This window comes from Pseudonaja textilis, chromosome 1 (genome assembly GCF_049901715.1).
Source record: "Pseudonaja textilis isolate UNSWEBS1 chromosome 1, rPseTex1.2, whole genome shotgun sequence".
Lineage (NCBI taxonomy): Eukaryota > Metazoa > Chordata > Lepidosauria > Squamata > Elapidae > Pseudonaja > Pseudonaja textilis.
In genome coordinates, this window is record NC_141990.1 from 123,688,137 (window position 1) to 123,704,005 (window position 15,869).

Consider the following 15,869-nt stretch of genomic DNA (forward strand, 5'->3'; position numbering starts at 1 on the left):
AGTAAAGCAGTTAAGAGTTTGCAAGAGTGGTTAGTCTAGATATTCATGCTCTCACACAAAAATCTCTCTTCCTAAACTTAGCTTTCATTCTTGAAAATTTACCTTATTAATTTTAAGCATTTTGCTCATTCAGTATTTTTTGTTATTTAAATCTGTTTGAATGTAGAAAGTGAAGACATTTTTATATTTACTTTTCTTGGCAATGCTAAAGGAATAGTTTCCCAGTACCTAGTTTTGAAAAGTTTTGGTTTTCTACCCCGATTGACAGTCCTGATATTTCTGTAATGAATATCAAACTCAAACCTTGATTGTCTTCTAAGATGGATAAGGTTGATCAGATTAGGTCATCAAAGCTGAAAACTGTTTCAGGTTTATGTATTCTGAGATTTTTTTTTAGATCAGATTTTGAGGTGCTGTTTGGTATACAACTATTCTCATCAGATTTCAGATCAGGTTCCGAGTATAAAATAAAAAGTATTTATGTATATCAATATTCATATTTACCATGTATAATTATTGCCAATAGCAGGAGATAAAATTAGTAAAATGCACCCAGGATTCACCTCTGATGTTTCATTATTCTAACTCTCTGTAACTGTAATCTGTTTTCGAGCATGGCGATTGAGGAACCCTTATTGATCCATATCTCAATTGTTAGATTGTTTTCCTTCATTAAAGAGGTTTATTATCTCCCTCTCTTTTTTCTTTAATAGATTTTACTTTTCTTTTTGCATTATGGATTTGTATCATTTAGTCATTTCATAATGTTTGTTAATTATTGTTAAACACTCTCCTGCCCCTCTTTATATGAATAGTCCACATTACTAAATAATTAAACTATTGAAAAATATGTTTGCAGTTTTGGTTTCAATGCTACATTGACTCGGTGTTATAGTATCTCTTGCAGATAATGACAATAGGTACTAGACATTTCTCTTCTTAAATTACATAGCCATTGAAGAACAACCGTTTCAGAATCAATAAATCCAGATACGATTCCATAGACAGTTATCTCTCAGAATGCGGTGAAAAGTACAATGACATTGATTTGACAATAGATAAAGAAATCTATGAGCATCTAGTAAAAGAGGGTAAGTATTTAAATCAGTGTGACAATGAGGCTCCATGCCTTTGTCTTGTTTTTTTTCCCCCTTAATCAGACACAATCCTTAAAAAGGACTACTTGTGATTAATTTAAACAAGCTGTTCTTGAAGTATAACACAACGCAGCATCAGACGTGCTAGTTAATTTTCTGCGGTGATCCATCATCTTGAAAGCAGTTTTTTTTTCTTGATTGAAAGAATGAGTCAATTATCATATTTCCTATCAAACTCAAAATATTTCATTCATGTTTGTGGTGACTGTTTCATCTCTCCTCAGCTCTGTTGAGTTACTGCAAGCAAATAAATGTGCACATTATATATAATAAACTGGCTTGCTTTTTAACAATGGATATCTCAATTTCTTGGTTTTGTAGGCATTGATCATCTTTTGGCACAACATATCGCTCACTTATTTATTCGTGACCCATTGACACTGTTTGAAGAAAAAATACATCTGGATGACGCAAATGAATCTGATCATTTTGAGGTTATATTATACTAGTTTATATTAAAAGTTGTACATAGTTTGTTTAATATATCATTTATTTTCTAATAAAAAGGATCAAAACTACAGCAGCAAATAATTAAAAATAATTATTTGCTGCATTACATGTTTCTTCAGTATTTCTTAAATGAAAACTTTCAAGTATGTATTTCATTGTATATTTCAACACAGATAAAAATTCCAAGTTTAAATTATTCATATCAGTAATGTGACAAAAACATTTAATACTTACTCAATTTTCAGAGCATAGGTCAGTGTGTAATTTAGGGAGTGTGGTATGAGTTGACTCCATATGAAAATGTAGGAAACAAAAGGATGAAAACTATACATGTTGAAAACACTGGTCTGCACAGGACTACCAAATTATAATTAAGTATCAGTTGTGGAAAATCAAAAACAAGTAAGTAAGTGCAGAATCTTCCTGTTATTTCTGCTCATCCTATGATTGGACATTGGCATGGTCCAATTTCTATCAGTACAGATAGTAAAACAAACCTAATAAAAACAAACAAAATCTGAGAATAAAGCTAGCCCTCACTTACCAACTTCTTGTTCAGTAACTGTTCAAAGTTGCGACAGTACTGAAGTGATACTTAAGACCATTCCTGGCTGTTGCACCACCCTCGCAGTCTCATGGTCATGATTCAGGTGCTTGGCAGCAAGCTTACTGTGGTTGTGTTATCCTGAAGTTACATGATCATAATTCGCAACCTTCCTTTCAGCTTCACCCAAGCAGAGATAATGGGGAAGCTAGCAGGAAGTTTATGAGTTGCTCCAGAAAATCTTCCCTACCCTTGCAATTCTCCATCCTTGGACTTCTGGAGCTTGCGCCATACAGTGGCACCTTCCTCCACAAACCTGTGTATGGCCTACATTGCGCCTCTTTGCTGGGACTCCCTCCCCTTCCCACTTAACAACATCTCGGTTACAATGTAAACTGGGTCTGCTCAGTCAAGGGCTATATAATATTCTAAATGTTTTCAGTACAAAGTCTCATGCTTTGTTAGTGCAGTTGATGCGGTTTTGCAGCTTATTGTTTTATCATGAATTCTCAATAGTATTAAAGTCTTACACTATGATGAGCACATAGAGTTACAGTTGTAGCCTAACAACATCTATTTTGTCTCCTATAGAATATTCAGTCAACAAATTGGCAGACAATGAGATTTAAGCCGCCTCCTCCAAATTCAGATATTGGATGGAGAGTTGAGTTCAGACCAATGGAGGTAAGCACTAAACATGCTCAGGGGATTATGTTATGAAACAAAACTGTAGTACATACTTTAGTACATTTGCGTCTTTTTGCTCATGCTTTCTTATTTTGACATTTCCATGATACACATTTAAGTATCATAAAGATACTTAAGTTATAGTTACACGGTTTACCATTGCTACAAACAGTGATTGCCTGCCATAGATTATTAGCCTGGGATAGTCTTAATTTCAACTGAAATTGTAATCAAATCAGAAAGAATCACAAATTCCATATCATTCTTTAATCATGTTTTCTCTGCATAAGGCTGCCTTAGTTCTGAAATACCCTATTTTAAAATATTGATGTGCAAGTGTTCTTTTGGCTATATCAGAAAATATTGGCAATAATTGGCAATTTTGGAATTTTCAAAAGAGAACATGTAATAGCAGAATTCTGTACAACAGTGATTTTCAACCTTTTCTTCACCACTGACTTTTAAATACCTTTTGTGAGCATGGACCATAACTACAGACTCCCAAGACTTAAGATTTAAATCATAACATTTCTTCAAGCCTTCTCTGTGATGACATTGCAGTCCTTCAGGGGTCCAGGAACCACAGGTTGAGAACCACTGCTATACAAGAATATCTAACTGTACCATTAGTTGGTTTCTGGAATTCTATTTTAGGAAAACTTTCACTAAAAGATATAATTTTGATAATATTTACCAAAAGATTCTAAGTCTGATATCTCATAGTCTTCATCAGAATCTATGATGTAATCTTTCTGTACTATATTTGGGATATATACAATATACATAACTCAACAATTCTAAAAGATACCTTTCAATTTCTAGGTCCAGTTAACAGACTTTGAAAACTCAGCATATGTTGTGTTTGTTGTACTGTTAACTCGAGTCATTCTCTCATACAAATTGGATTTTCTCATTCCTTTGTCCAAGGTAAGAGTGTTTGTGTAATACTTATTTTTCTTGTGTACTGCCAAATCAATAGTCTTAAAGCAGGGGTGTCAAATTCACCTCATGGTAATGTCACATGACGTGCTGGGATTTTTTCCCCCTTTGCTAAACCAGGCATGGGCAACACATCACACATCCGGCCCATGGCCCGGGAGTTTGACATCCCTGTCTTAAAGCATTTTACAACACAACCAACAAAAGCATATAGATGAATTAAGGCAATATACGTGTCCTGGGATAATGTTGCAGGATCCAATCTGGGATAGTCACCAGGACCAGAGGTTTAGTTCTCCAAGCTTTTGAACTTGGCAGCACAAAGAAACAACAGCCAATGACTTAATAGACAGCCATCAACACTCCAATCAACAAAAGCCACACACAACCAGGCACCATATAAACACTAAGCTTATAATACCCCAAGCACACATTCTGGTGAGAGAGAGGTTCCCAGAGAATGAGCTCCAGCACGAATCCAAAAATTTGGAAGACTAAACTTCTAGTCCCAGTGACCAACCCAGATTGGATCCTGCAGATGAATCTGTAACAGTTAAGAAATTCCTTGATAAATATAAATAAAATAAAGCAACCAAAGTTATATGGAAGTAGTCCTTGATTTATGAATGTAATGGAACCTGCCCATTCCATTCATAACCTGAGGATTCGTGGGAGTGAATCTCTTATCTTGAACGCGATCATTCCCTCCTTTTGCCCATGCATTTGCTAATTGACTGTGTGGCTCGTTAAGTGCACATGATGTATTTCAGGCGGGGGGGGAAGGCCACGGTGGGGGTTGCTAGAGATGGAACAGCCAGATTAACAGATGAAGACCACCCAAGGCCTCCCTAACCCATTAAAATACCTCATGCTCCCCACAATTGCTTCCCCCCCCACCTGCCACGCCAGGTCACTTATGCGAAGATCTACCAGGCTGTCTCCTCTCCAGCCTCTCAGCTGCATGCGCCCCTCTGTAGCTCCATTTAGGCCTCTGCGAGCCTTGTCCAGCAGTTTGCTTGCCAAAATGGAGGTCCATAGAGGCCTGCACAGTCCATGCCCACCCTTCCGAACCTCCATTGGCCAGCAAAGTGAATGATGCAGAGCCTCTGCAGTTGTTCCTAAGGGTGCAAAACTCTCATCGTGTTGCAAGATTTGTCATTTCAGGACTTGTTTGTGAACACTTGGGGGTGCTAATCGTGTAACGTTCACTAAGGGAACGCTCATAACCCGGGGATTACCTGTAATAATGCAAGGATGACTTACAATAGCAATAATAAATCACAACAAAACCAAATAAAATAACATAATTAAATATAAATACTGCAATTTAAAAAAAATGTTAAGGATAGTAACAAACCGTTCAACTCAAATGTTCTTTGAAAAAAAACTTATGTTCTAGCATGTTAGAAGAGAATTCTTAGGAAAGAATACACCACACAAGGCCAGAGTTGCGATTGTTAAGCACCGTCTCCTGTTAAATTGCAATCTTTTTTTTTTTTTAGAAAAAACTTTATTAATTTTACTTTTAAAAGAAAACAACACAGCTACAAATTATATACAACAAAAAGACAAACAGGTCTTGGCATAGGCCAAGAGGGAAAGAGAGGAAGGCTTGAGAGAGGAAAGAGGGAAAGGGAAGGGAAGGGGGGGAAAGAGTAGGGAAAACAATTATAATAAAACCATATTTTTTGTGACTGTCTGTAAGGTCCTTTCTTCTTCAAAACTATCGTCGGCGGTGCTTTTCTTTATCTCTGCTTCAGAGGCCCTCGGCCTTGATTTTCCTAGAGGTGATCTATCTTTGGTTTAGCCAATTATACAAAGGATTCCAATTGTTATAATAGGTTGAGGATTCTTTATTTTTTAATGCTTGGGTTAGTTTGTCCATTTCGGCGCATTGTAAAATTTTCTGAATAACCATAAGTTCAGTGGGGATAGACGGTAGTTTCCAGCACTGGGCAAATGCCAGTCTGGCCGCGGTTAAGATATGGATTGTAATATACTTCGATTTTTTGGATATTTGCAATCTTTAGTAGCAAGAAAATTGTTCGTATTCGCTTAATTGTTTATATGGTTAGTCCTTGATTTATTAGTGATTGGGATCCGAATTTCAGTCACAAAGTGATGATGTTGAAACCTTGGTTCTGTGTGATTAATCTAAAATTCATAAAATTTGCTCTAAATGGTATTTTTTTTCTTGTTTTTAATAAAAAGTTTTTTTTATTTTTTACAAGTGAGCAACGTGATTCCAGGTTACAATGCTATATTTATACTATATTACTATATTTATATATAGTCATAATTATATTTCCAACTTTCTTATCTAATTTCATTTCAAATCATTATCTATTCCACTGATCTTTAAATATGTTCTCACTTCATATTTTAATTCACTAATTCAATATCAAAAACATTTCATCCTCATATATATTTTGCACTGTTTATAATTGTATTACTTCCATTTTCAGCTTACCATCTATTTTATTTTACATTATTCATTATTATCTTCATTAACTTTCTCAAAGCCGATATATAATAAATAAACAAAAAAGAGTAAAAATAAAATAAAACTAATATATTCAGAATCTACATGGTAAATCCCCCAGTCTACAATACTTCTTATATTTATTCCAGAGATTTTCATATAACCACTTCATATTTTTACTTTGTTTCCACTTAGCTGGTTGACCTATGAAATTTTATTAAACTTTCATTCCCCTTCTTTTTAATCATAGTATAGTACTCTCATTACAAATATTTTACTTTCCAATATAATCATTTCTGGTTTACCATGTTCTCTGTTTTTCTAATATCATTTGATTAATCAATTTACATGCATATATATATATATATATATATATATAACAAAGCCATCTTAATTTCTCTTACTCTTATCATTTTTCTCATAAATAATTATATAATAATCTTAAGGTAATTCCCAATAAGTTTTAAACTTCAAATCTCCTCAATCTATATTTCTAAAAAAAATCAGTTGAGTTATTCTTTATTTTAGTAAAAGTCGGAGTGTCCTTGCCAAAAATATCCATTTATCTCAATTCCCCTTGTTAATCCTTCTGTCTCCTTGTCACAATCCACACCAAACAGTCCCAATATATTATCTTCGCTTGTCCCTTTGCTGCAATTCCCCTTTTTTGGTGCTTCAGGGGTTACTGTTATAATATAGTCTTTTATTTCATTTCATTTCTAATTCACACATTTGTAAGACCAGTAATTTTCCATAAAATCATAAGAGGAAAAAGTGCCTTTAACCATTAGATGGCGCTCTACATCGCTTTTCACTTTTCAAAGTTCTTCTTTCTTTTTTCAATTGTATTAATTCTGCTAATTTTCAACCATTAGCTCTTTTAAATAGAGCCAATTCTGGGCAAGTCCAGCATTCTATCCAATGCCTAATTAATGCCAATTTCTATATCTTATTCCAAATTTGATCTCTAATTCCGTTAAAGTCCTTTTATAATCCATTTTTTTATTTACCTTATAATTTTCTCTTATTTTCCATTTGCCGCTGCCATACTCTTAAACGAGGGCTCTTTCCTTCTGTTTCTCGGGGTTGTCAAAAAAAAACAACCAAAATCCTTTGCCTGGTTACACACCGCTCCAGCACACACTTAAGTCCCGGAAGCTTTCCATCTTCAGGGCAGCTATTAAAACTGCCGCTACCTCCTGTCTTCAAGGGGAATATACTTAGCCAGGGAAGGGGGTTGGGGCTCCCCTCAACCTGGCTGGCAGTCTTCCCCCTCTTTTCCCCATTCCTCCGAGGTGGGTCCGAGATGGATCCAGTCCTGTTGGGACCCTCCAACAGGATAAGCATTGATCGAAGAGCACAATCACAGTCTTCAGTCCGTCTTTGACGAAAGTGCCACCGGAAGCCTAAATGGTATTTTCTTAATTATGTATTTAATTTAGTGATGCAATCACTGAAAGGTGACTAAATTATTTCAAGGGATTAGGCACATGGAAAAATCATAGTTAGATAAGATAACATGTTTGAAGGTAAATAAGATAGCAGTCATTCCAAAAGAAAATATCGGGTTAAAATTCCACTTGTAATCATAGAATCCTGATTTTTACATAATCAAATTTAATAACTATACAAATCTATGCAAAACTAATAAAAATATGCTCTAAAGGGCAATCTTCTGACTAGAAAGTTAACCACGCTTGTTTCCATTTTAGCAAGAAACCCAGTGTAACATTTTCTCCTATCCCCCTTTCTTAGGTGGATGAAAACATGGAAGCAGCTCAGAAACGAGATGCTGTCCGGCAAGGCATGTTTTATTTTAGAAAAGACATTTCTAAAGGTATGCTGTTTATTTTCTGGTTGATTTTGTTAACACCTGAGTATAGAATAAATGTAAAACAAATTGGCTTCCTTGGTTGTGTTCTTCACTCAATATGATTCTTTTTTTTAAAGGTGGCAATGCAGTAGTGGATGGATGTGGTACAACTCAAAATGGTACAGAAACAGATGTAGAAGAATATACATTAATGAGCATAGATACAATAATTAATGGAAAGGTAAGATCATTCATGTAATTTGCTATATTTTATAGATTTTATGAAGAGTTAAATTAAGAATCAGGGTTGGAATCTAAAGTAAGCAAGTAAGAAATTCTGATTTTGGTTTTCCTTAGCTGAGGATAGCAATCATAAGAAAATGACTTATCTTGGTTTAGCCTTTAAGAGATCTTGAACTCATTGTTATTTTAATATGTTAATTTCAGAAATGAACTGAGGCAGGAAGGAATAATTTTAAATGACTATTCTGGAACCTAGAGGTATATACCATCTACTTACACATGTTTTTAAGCCTGTGAAGTCTAGATATAAAAAAAGAAAATCGTTGAGAAAAAAGAACTGGGGTGGGGGGAACTATGCAAAGAAACAAGAAACAAAATTTATTAATCCTTTTGAATTTTTGACTATTATAAATAGTTTTGTAAACTTTTCCAGCCTGGTGATCATCCACAAGTATTTTCAAAGACATAAAAAATCTCCTTTGTTGTAGCCATACTTCCACATACCTGTGTTGTGAAGAGCAGATTTTTGTAGTGAATACCCAAAATCACACCTAATTGAAATACCTGGCTCTAAGTTTCTCTTCAAATGAAGTGATAATTCTAGAGGCGCCATACTTTTCCCTCACAAATATGTAGGTTGGCTCATTTTCCTCAGAAATAAATGAACAAGTATAAAGTTTCTGTTTCACTGGGGGATCTAGGTTTTAGGACTTGTTTTTAGGATCCAGTTTTAGGACTTGTGTGGGGAACAGATCATATTTTGGGCTGTATTTATGCAGAGCTATTGAAAATTCATAAAGGTTCACAACCTTAAGCACCATTATACATAGGAAATATTTCAAATAAACAGTAACATCAGTTTAGTTGCCCTCGGTTGTTATCTATGTTGGACATCAATAAAGAAGTGAAATCAAGCAGAGAATTTTAGATCTTAATATATAAAAGGACTGGTTTGATATTTCAGACTGCTGGTACAATAATCACATTGTTCACCTTTTACCATCCCCTAATATTTTTGTAATATCCAGGTGCTGTGCCATAAGGCATACTTACGCTGATATTCCACCTTGTTGCTGATAGGGAGATAACAATAATATGTCCTAGGGCACTTGTGCCTATGTTCAGACATTAAAATTGAAACAATTGAATAGGAATTCCAGAAATGCTCTTTCTTGGAAGATGGACCCAATTAATCTCTCCCCTAATCAAAAATTACTGGACTGATCCCATCAGGCAATTCTGCGTTTCCTATTAAATTATCAGGCTTGCAGAAAAGTCATCCTAAAAATGGCCAAATTCTATACCACTAGAAGGGGTTAGAAACAAATGGATCTGAGCATAACTTGGATATGCACAGTTTCTGCTTTAAACAGGACTTTTATGCTGGATATTTTGTATTCTAGCTCTTTTTGTTTTACTATTGTGTATATACATTTAAAAGCTACCTAATTATTCTAGTGGCTTATTATCTGCTTGATCAAGATATTGGTTTACAGAACATACTCATAGGTGGGTTTTTTGCAGAGATGATGATTGACAGTGATTATTTGAGCTGTAGCTTAGATATTGTTATGTAAATGTTCCCTCTTCTTGTACCTTCCTGTTTTATACTTTACTATTTTATACAAAGAGAATAAGTGAAAAGCAGACTCTCTTGAGAGAGTAGGTGTTGCTTTGTGTCCTTTCTGATGCCCAGTAGCCAACCAGAAAATTATCCAGCAGCTAATCTAAGTTTCCCTGAACCCTGCTATTCAGTAATAAAGGAATTGATTATATTTCTGTAATTATGTCATAGCCGTCATCATCATCACCATCATCATTTTAGCCATTATCTATCCACTCCAGGATGAAGGTCTTTTTCCAACTCATATGGTCTTGAGGTTCCAAAGGCAGCCTGATTTAACCTGGTGATTCTTAGCACCCTCTGCCTTCGGGCAGATCTTCCTGCTGCCATGGTAGTTGCCCCAGGGCCTTTGGGGGATGAGGGCTGTTTTTGAGGCTGTATTGGCATATGAAAGGAATAGACCATAATCTGCCACACTGGTCCAGTGTGGGTGGGCAGATGTGATCGGTGTTAGTCTGAGGTATCCATCATGATCTCCCCTATGACATGGGAGACATGTCATGGTATAAAGCATTATATGGAAAAGTCTGTATTTAAAACATACATTCAATGAAAAGCATAATCTGGTTTATAGGCTTACCAATGTTCATATTTTCATATCCTTTAGAGGGCACTCTTGTGCCATATCAAAAGACAAGGGTTTCTTATAATATTCAAGTAGAAAAATAAATATTTTAGCAGTTTTATTTCAACACTGGTTTAATTTTTGTAGGAAGGCGTATTTCCAGGATTAATTCCAATTTTAAACTCTTACCTTGAAAATATGGAAGTGGATGTGGATACAAGATGCAGCATTCTAAACTATCTGAAACTAATAAAAAAAAGAGCATCAGGTACGAATAGACATTTGATGTTATAGGCAGTTCTTCACTTACAGCCTTTCGTTTAGTGAAGGTTCGAAGTTACAACAGCACTGAAAAAAGTGACTGATCACCATTATTCATACTTAGAACCATTGTAGCATCCCCATGGTCATGTGATCAAAATTCAGACACTTGGTTTATACTTATGACTGCTGCAGTATTCCAGGGCCATGGAATTACTTTTTATAAACTTCTGACAAGCAAAGTCAGCGAGGAAGCCAGATTCACCTTAATAATCATATTAGTAATTAACGACTGCAGTGTTTCACTTAACAGCTGTGGCAAGAAAGGTCGTAAAATGGGGCAAAATTTTCTTAACTGTTTCACTTAGCAACAGAAATGTTGGTCTCAATTGTGGTTTTAAGTTGAGGATTACCTGTATATGGGTTGTCAAGTAGCAAAAAATGATGTTCTAGAGATATAACATTTAAAGCCCCAAGTCTGGAGTTTACATACTTCTGGTTTAATTTATTCCATCTCTTGTATATCAGCTCCTATTTATAAATTGTTTCCCCCTAAAAGGCTAATGATAACTTTGTTTTTTTTATTAACATTTTGCCCATTAACGACTGCAGTGTTTACTTATTATTTTGTCCATGATTTTATTACTTTTTACAAAAATAATACCCTTTACAAAAGTATAGATAATACTCAGAATTTTTTGTTATTGTTTTTTTCATTGATAGATGTGTGATTGAAAACCTATTCAACTCATTGAGTTTACAATATAGTATAGTGACCGAATGAGTAACCTTTACTCTTAGCTCTGTTGAATACTCTTTGCATGTAATTTGGAAATTTAAGGTGACATTTTAATGAAGGCTAATGCTTAAAAAGTAAATGGAAAGTTATAGATTAATATGGGGAGATAATGAAGAGAATTTTAATGTATATCATATGACTTCTCCACTAGGCGAATTAATGACAGCTGCTAGATGGATGCGAGAATTCATTGCAAATCATTCAGAATACAAACATGATAGTGTGATCTCAGAAGAGATGAATTACAGCCTGATGTGGAAATGCAACCAAATTGCACAAGAGCAAGTTGAATGTCCTGAACTGCTTGGAGTGGGCTTAAATAAACTAAAGTACAGTGGAATTAAAGCCACTTCTTAATGAAAAGTTTTAATTTGATATGTAATCATAAAATATCTAAAGGAACACTATCCACACTACTGCAGGTTCATAATGTGATGATCAAATGTGGTTTTATTACATTATACAGTGGCCAATTTCAGCTTTCTCTTAAAACTTCCTATAGTAGGTACATTCTTCTATTTAAGGTTTATACTATGTACATGTAAATAATATATATTTTTGATTTAATACCGGTGTATTTTAGTATCATACTAAAAGTCATTGTGAAACCAACTTATACCTTTTTACATACTTAATCTGGAAAAATGTACTGTTTATCAAACAGCTTTGTAAATGTAACATATTGATTCTTGTATATTATCTGCATTCCAGAGCTGAATGTTTACTCTGACTGTTGTCTGGAATGCAGTGAATAACCTACTGTATTTTTTTTTAAAATCAGAATCTGATTCATACGTTCCTGTTCTGCGGTACAAAAATGATGCAATCTTAATCTTGCTGAAGTTAATGCTAGAAAACTTAACTGACATCTATAAAACTACATTTGTAGTCATATAGCTAAATTCACAGGTTTGGATTTAAGTAGATCTTGGTCCCAGTCCTAGTAGGATTAATAAAAGTAGTTCCTCTTTAAATAACTTGGGTGTAAATTAATATTATGTTTTTGTTGCTGGAAGTTCCTATCACCTCCAGTCAGTAATGTTTTGCATTGTGTGTTCTTAATTTCAGATTTCAAACTCTAGGAAAAAAGTACGACCACGTAGACTAGCAATTTGAGATGCAAAATTATCCTGAATTGAAACCCACATCCCTTTGGATTAAAGTGTCCTTTAAAAAAACAGATTCTTTTAGCTCCGATGTGGTTTTTATAAGATTCCATTGACATGATACAGGAATTGACAAAGCATTCAGACCAGAGTAGTGAGTAACTTTGCAGCAACTTTGGAATTGAAATCCACAGTTAAACTCTTATCTATGAGAAAGGTTTTATTTGATAATCTTAAACAACTCAAAATTCTACGATGGGGAAGGGTGGGGGAATGAAAATAGGTTAAATTTCAAACCGCCTGAGTTAATAACTTCTCTCAAAAAGAAGTTGGTTAAATAGATAGGTGAACAATGATAGTGGACAGGCACTATGGTAGCACAAGTTTCAAAAATTCAATAAATCCAACGATCAATTACTGTTTTTTTTTTTACACATTCAAGTTCAGCTTTTAATTATGCCTATTTAGTGCCAAAATCATATATTTATCCAATTTAAACAGGTATTTTCTTCTGGCTTCCTCCTTGAACTTGACTCCTTTCAAAGTTCAAAGCCACTTTCAGCTGTCAATTTTTTTCCCACTTTCTCTGGTCGCTGCTTTTACTGTCTTTCTTAAAAATTTCTTAGTATCTTAATTCTCGGGTACCTTTGTATCCAAATGTTGTGCCTGATTAGTCCCATCTTCACACTGTTCGCTTCTTCACCACTCCAGCATGATCTTTATCCCGGTTAGCTCTCCTTCTTCAGGGTGGCCATATTTGGCCACCACTGCGGTCCGTCTTCAGAGGGAGTATGCCTAGCCAGGGAGAGGAGATGCGTCTCCTCTCAACCCAACTGGCGGTCTCCCCCTTCTTCACCTTTCGGAGCCCTCCAACGGGGAGAACACAGATCAAAGCTGCACACGATCGCGGTCTTTGGTCCGGCCATGAAGGAAATGCCATCGGAAGTCTCCCAATGCACATGAAGATTTAATGAGATACTGATTTACTGATACTCTCTTTATTATGGAAATATTCAATGTTCTTGAATAGGATAAAACACCATACTGTCAGGTTTATGTGTAATGTAAAGCCACCAAACATGTTCCCTTTTGATGTAAGGATCAAGGTATTATGAAGAGACTGCAAATAAACTGCAAGCTACACATTAAAGTCTCCATATAGGATAAGCAAGTTCTGTGGCAATTTCCCTTAAACCATTTATTCCAAATACATTGAGCCACAGGCTAGCTGTGCTAGCTCGGGATAATGGAAGTTGCAATAAACTCACACATCTGGAAAGTAACAATTGGGAAAAGTTTATTGAGGATGAGAAGGCAGGAAAGAAAAGAGTTTATATAAATACAGACAGTTCTCCTAGCTTCCCCCTTAAGTGAGACTAGTGATATAGTGTTTAATTCATACTCATTTCCCTAGGAGAAAATGCTTGAGCTTGCTGTAACTCAAATCTGCAAGAGTGACGTTACAAACTCTCAGACCGACGTGGGATTCGAATTTCTTAACACTTGGTTCTGTGGGCGTGGCCTAATTTGTGGGTGTGGCTAGGTGGTCATGTGACTGGGTGGGCACGGCTTGCTGACTGGGTGTGGCTAGGTGACCAAGTGACCAGCAAACCATATATAACTGGCTTAATGGCCAGTTGCTTAGTAAGTGTTCTAATTTATGACTTACCTCCCCAGAACTACTTGACCTGTTTTTGGTGTTTTGAAAGCCATACACACACACACACACACTACAACATCCCACACAGTCTTGTGACTGAGGTTTTCTATGTTTTTTGCCAGTTTCCAACAATTCCTTCTGGTTTCTGGTTAAAAATGCCCATTGGGGAAAATGGACTTGTTTAACAACCAGCGTTTGCTTAATGACTACAAGGTTCATTTAGCAACCATGGTGTTTGCAACCTTAAACACTCAAATAGCCATTTTTCTATTTTCTTTTAAACATGTATCTCTGTCTCTGTCTTTCTCCCTCTCTCTTCCTCATCTCTCTTTCTCTTTCTCCCGCTGTTTCTCATTTCTCTTTCTCTCTCATCTATAACTGCTAAGATTGGAAGCTGTTTTTTTATAATCCTATTTCTTTGCAGTTTTTTTCACACACATTTGTGCATATGTATCCAATACTCTTTCTTCCTTTCCGCTAAGTATTCAATATGGGCAATGATTTTATGTTTGTGTGTATATGTGTGTTATGTATGTGTATGGATATGTTTATATATTTCACTTTTAATGTGTGTCAGTGTACTTACATTAAAAAAAATGACAATAAAAGTTATCCTATCTTCCTTCTTTCCTTCCCAACCTCATTTTCCTCCCCAAACCCAATTTTGTGTTGGCTTCCCAGCCAAGTACTTACCAGGTCTGATACTGTTTAGCTTTATAAAATCAGCCTACTGAAATAAATACCAAACTAAACTGCCCAATAAATTACCTACCATCACTATCTTGCACCTGATTTCAATGTAAACAGCTAATCTGCAGTATTACTAAATTTTGGTAGGCATCTGCTGCATGTTATTCTCACTTCCTTGATAATCTAGTCCAGAGGTCCCCAAACTTGCAACTTTAAGACTCGTGGACTTCAACTCCCAGAATTCTCATTCTGGGAATTGAAGTCCACGAGTCTTAAAGTTGCCAAGTTTGGGGACCCCTGATCTAGTCTTAGCTGGGCAAAACAGTCTGGAGTCACTGGCAAGAGAAGTTCAGTGCGGAGGAAAGTTGTGTGTCTCCCCATATTCCTTTCTCCATGAGCAGCCTCATCCCCCTCCTCATTTGTGAAGCATGCTAAGTTTAAAGGTGCTGTGAGAGTCTGTTCACAGAGAGGAATATGGGGAGACACATGACTTTTCTCTGTACCGAAAGGGCTGCTCTCTCACCTCCACTCTTGGCACAGAAAAAAGTCGGTGGGAGCAGCAGTTGAGGCAGCAGCAGCGAAGCGGCAATGGCAATTCCGCCACCGGCGGGGCTTCCTGGACCAGTCCCCCCCCACCATCCATGCGGCCACACACGTGCATGGGGGCTTCCAGGCTCTGCTCCCCGCAGCCACTGTCAGCTGTCCTGGACTCGATCAAGGGGCACATTGCTGACACGAGCCCCTCGTGTTCCTGCTGCTGTTGCTAGGAGAGCAAGAGTTTCCCAGCACAGCGGAAGTAGCTCCCGAGAAGCAGGATTCAACCTGGCTGCTTCTTTGCTTGCCCGGGAG

General features: G+C 36.1%; 1 protein-coding gene across 1 annotated transcript in view; it reads left to right on the forward strand.

Annotated features, from left to right (window-relative positions):
* GCLC (glutamate-cysteine ligase catalytic subunit) overlaps positions 1–12,746 on the forward strand; it is a 32,028-nt gene extending 19,282 nt beyond the window's left edge. Inside the window, exons 9-16 of the mRNA XM_026695196.2 lie at positions 953–1,091; positions 1,479–1,591; positions 2,743–2,835; positions 3,661–3,765; positions 8,015–8,096; positions 8,210–8,313; positions 10,652–10,772; positions 11,716–12,746. Of these exons, the coding sequence (XP_026550981.1) occupies positions 953–1,091; positions 1,479–1,591; positions 2,743–2,835; positions 3,661–3,765; positions 8,015–8,096; positions 8,210–8,313; positions 10,652–10,772; positions 11,716–11,921 (963 nt within the window). The 3' untranslated portion in view covers positions 11,922–12,746. The remainder of the gene's footprint in view (positions 1–952; positions 1,092–1,478; positions 1,592–2,742; positions 2,836–3,660; positions 3,766–8,014; positions 8,097–8,209; positions 8,314–10,651; positions 10,773–11,715) is intronic.
* The last annotated feature ends 3,123 nt before the right edge of the window (positions 12,747–15,869 follow it).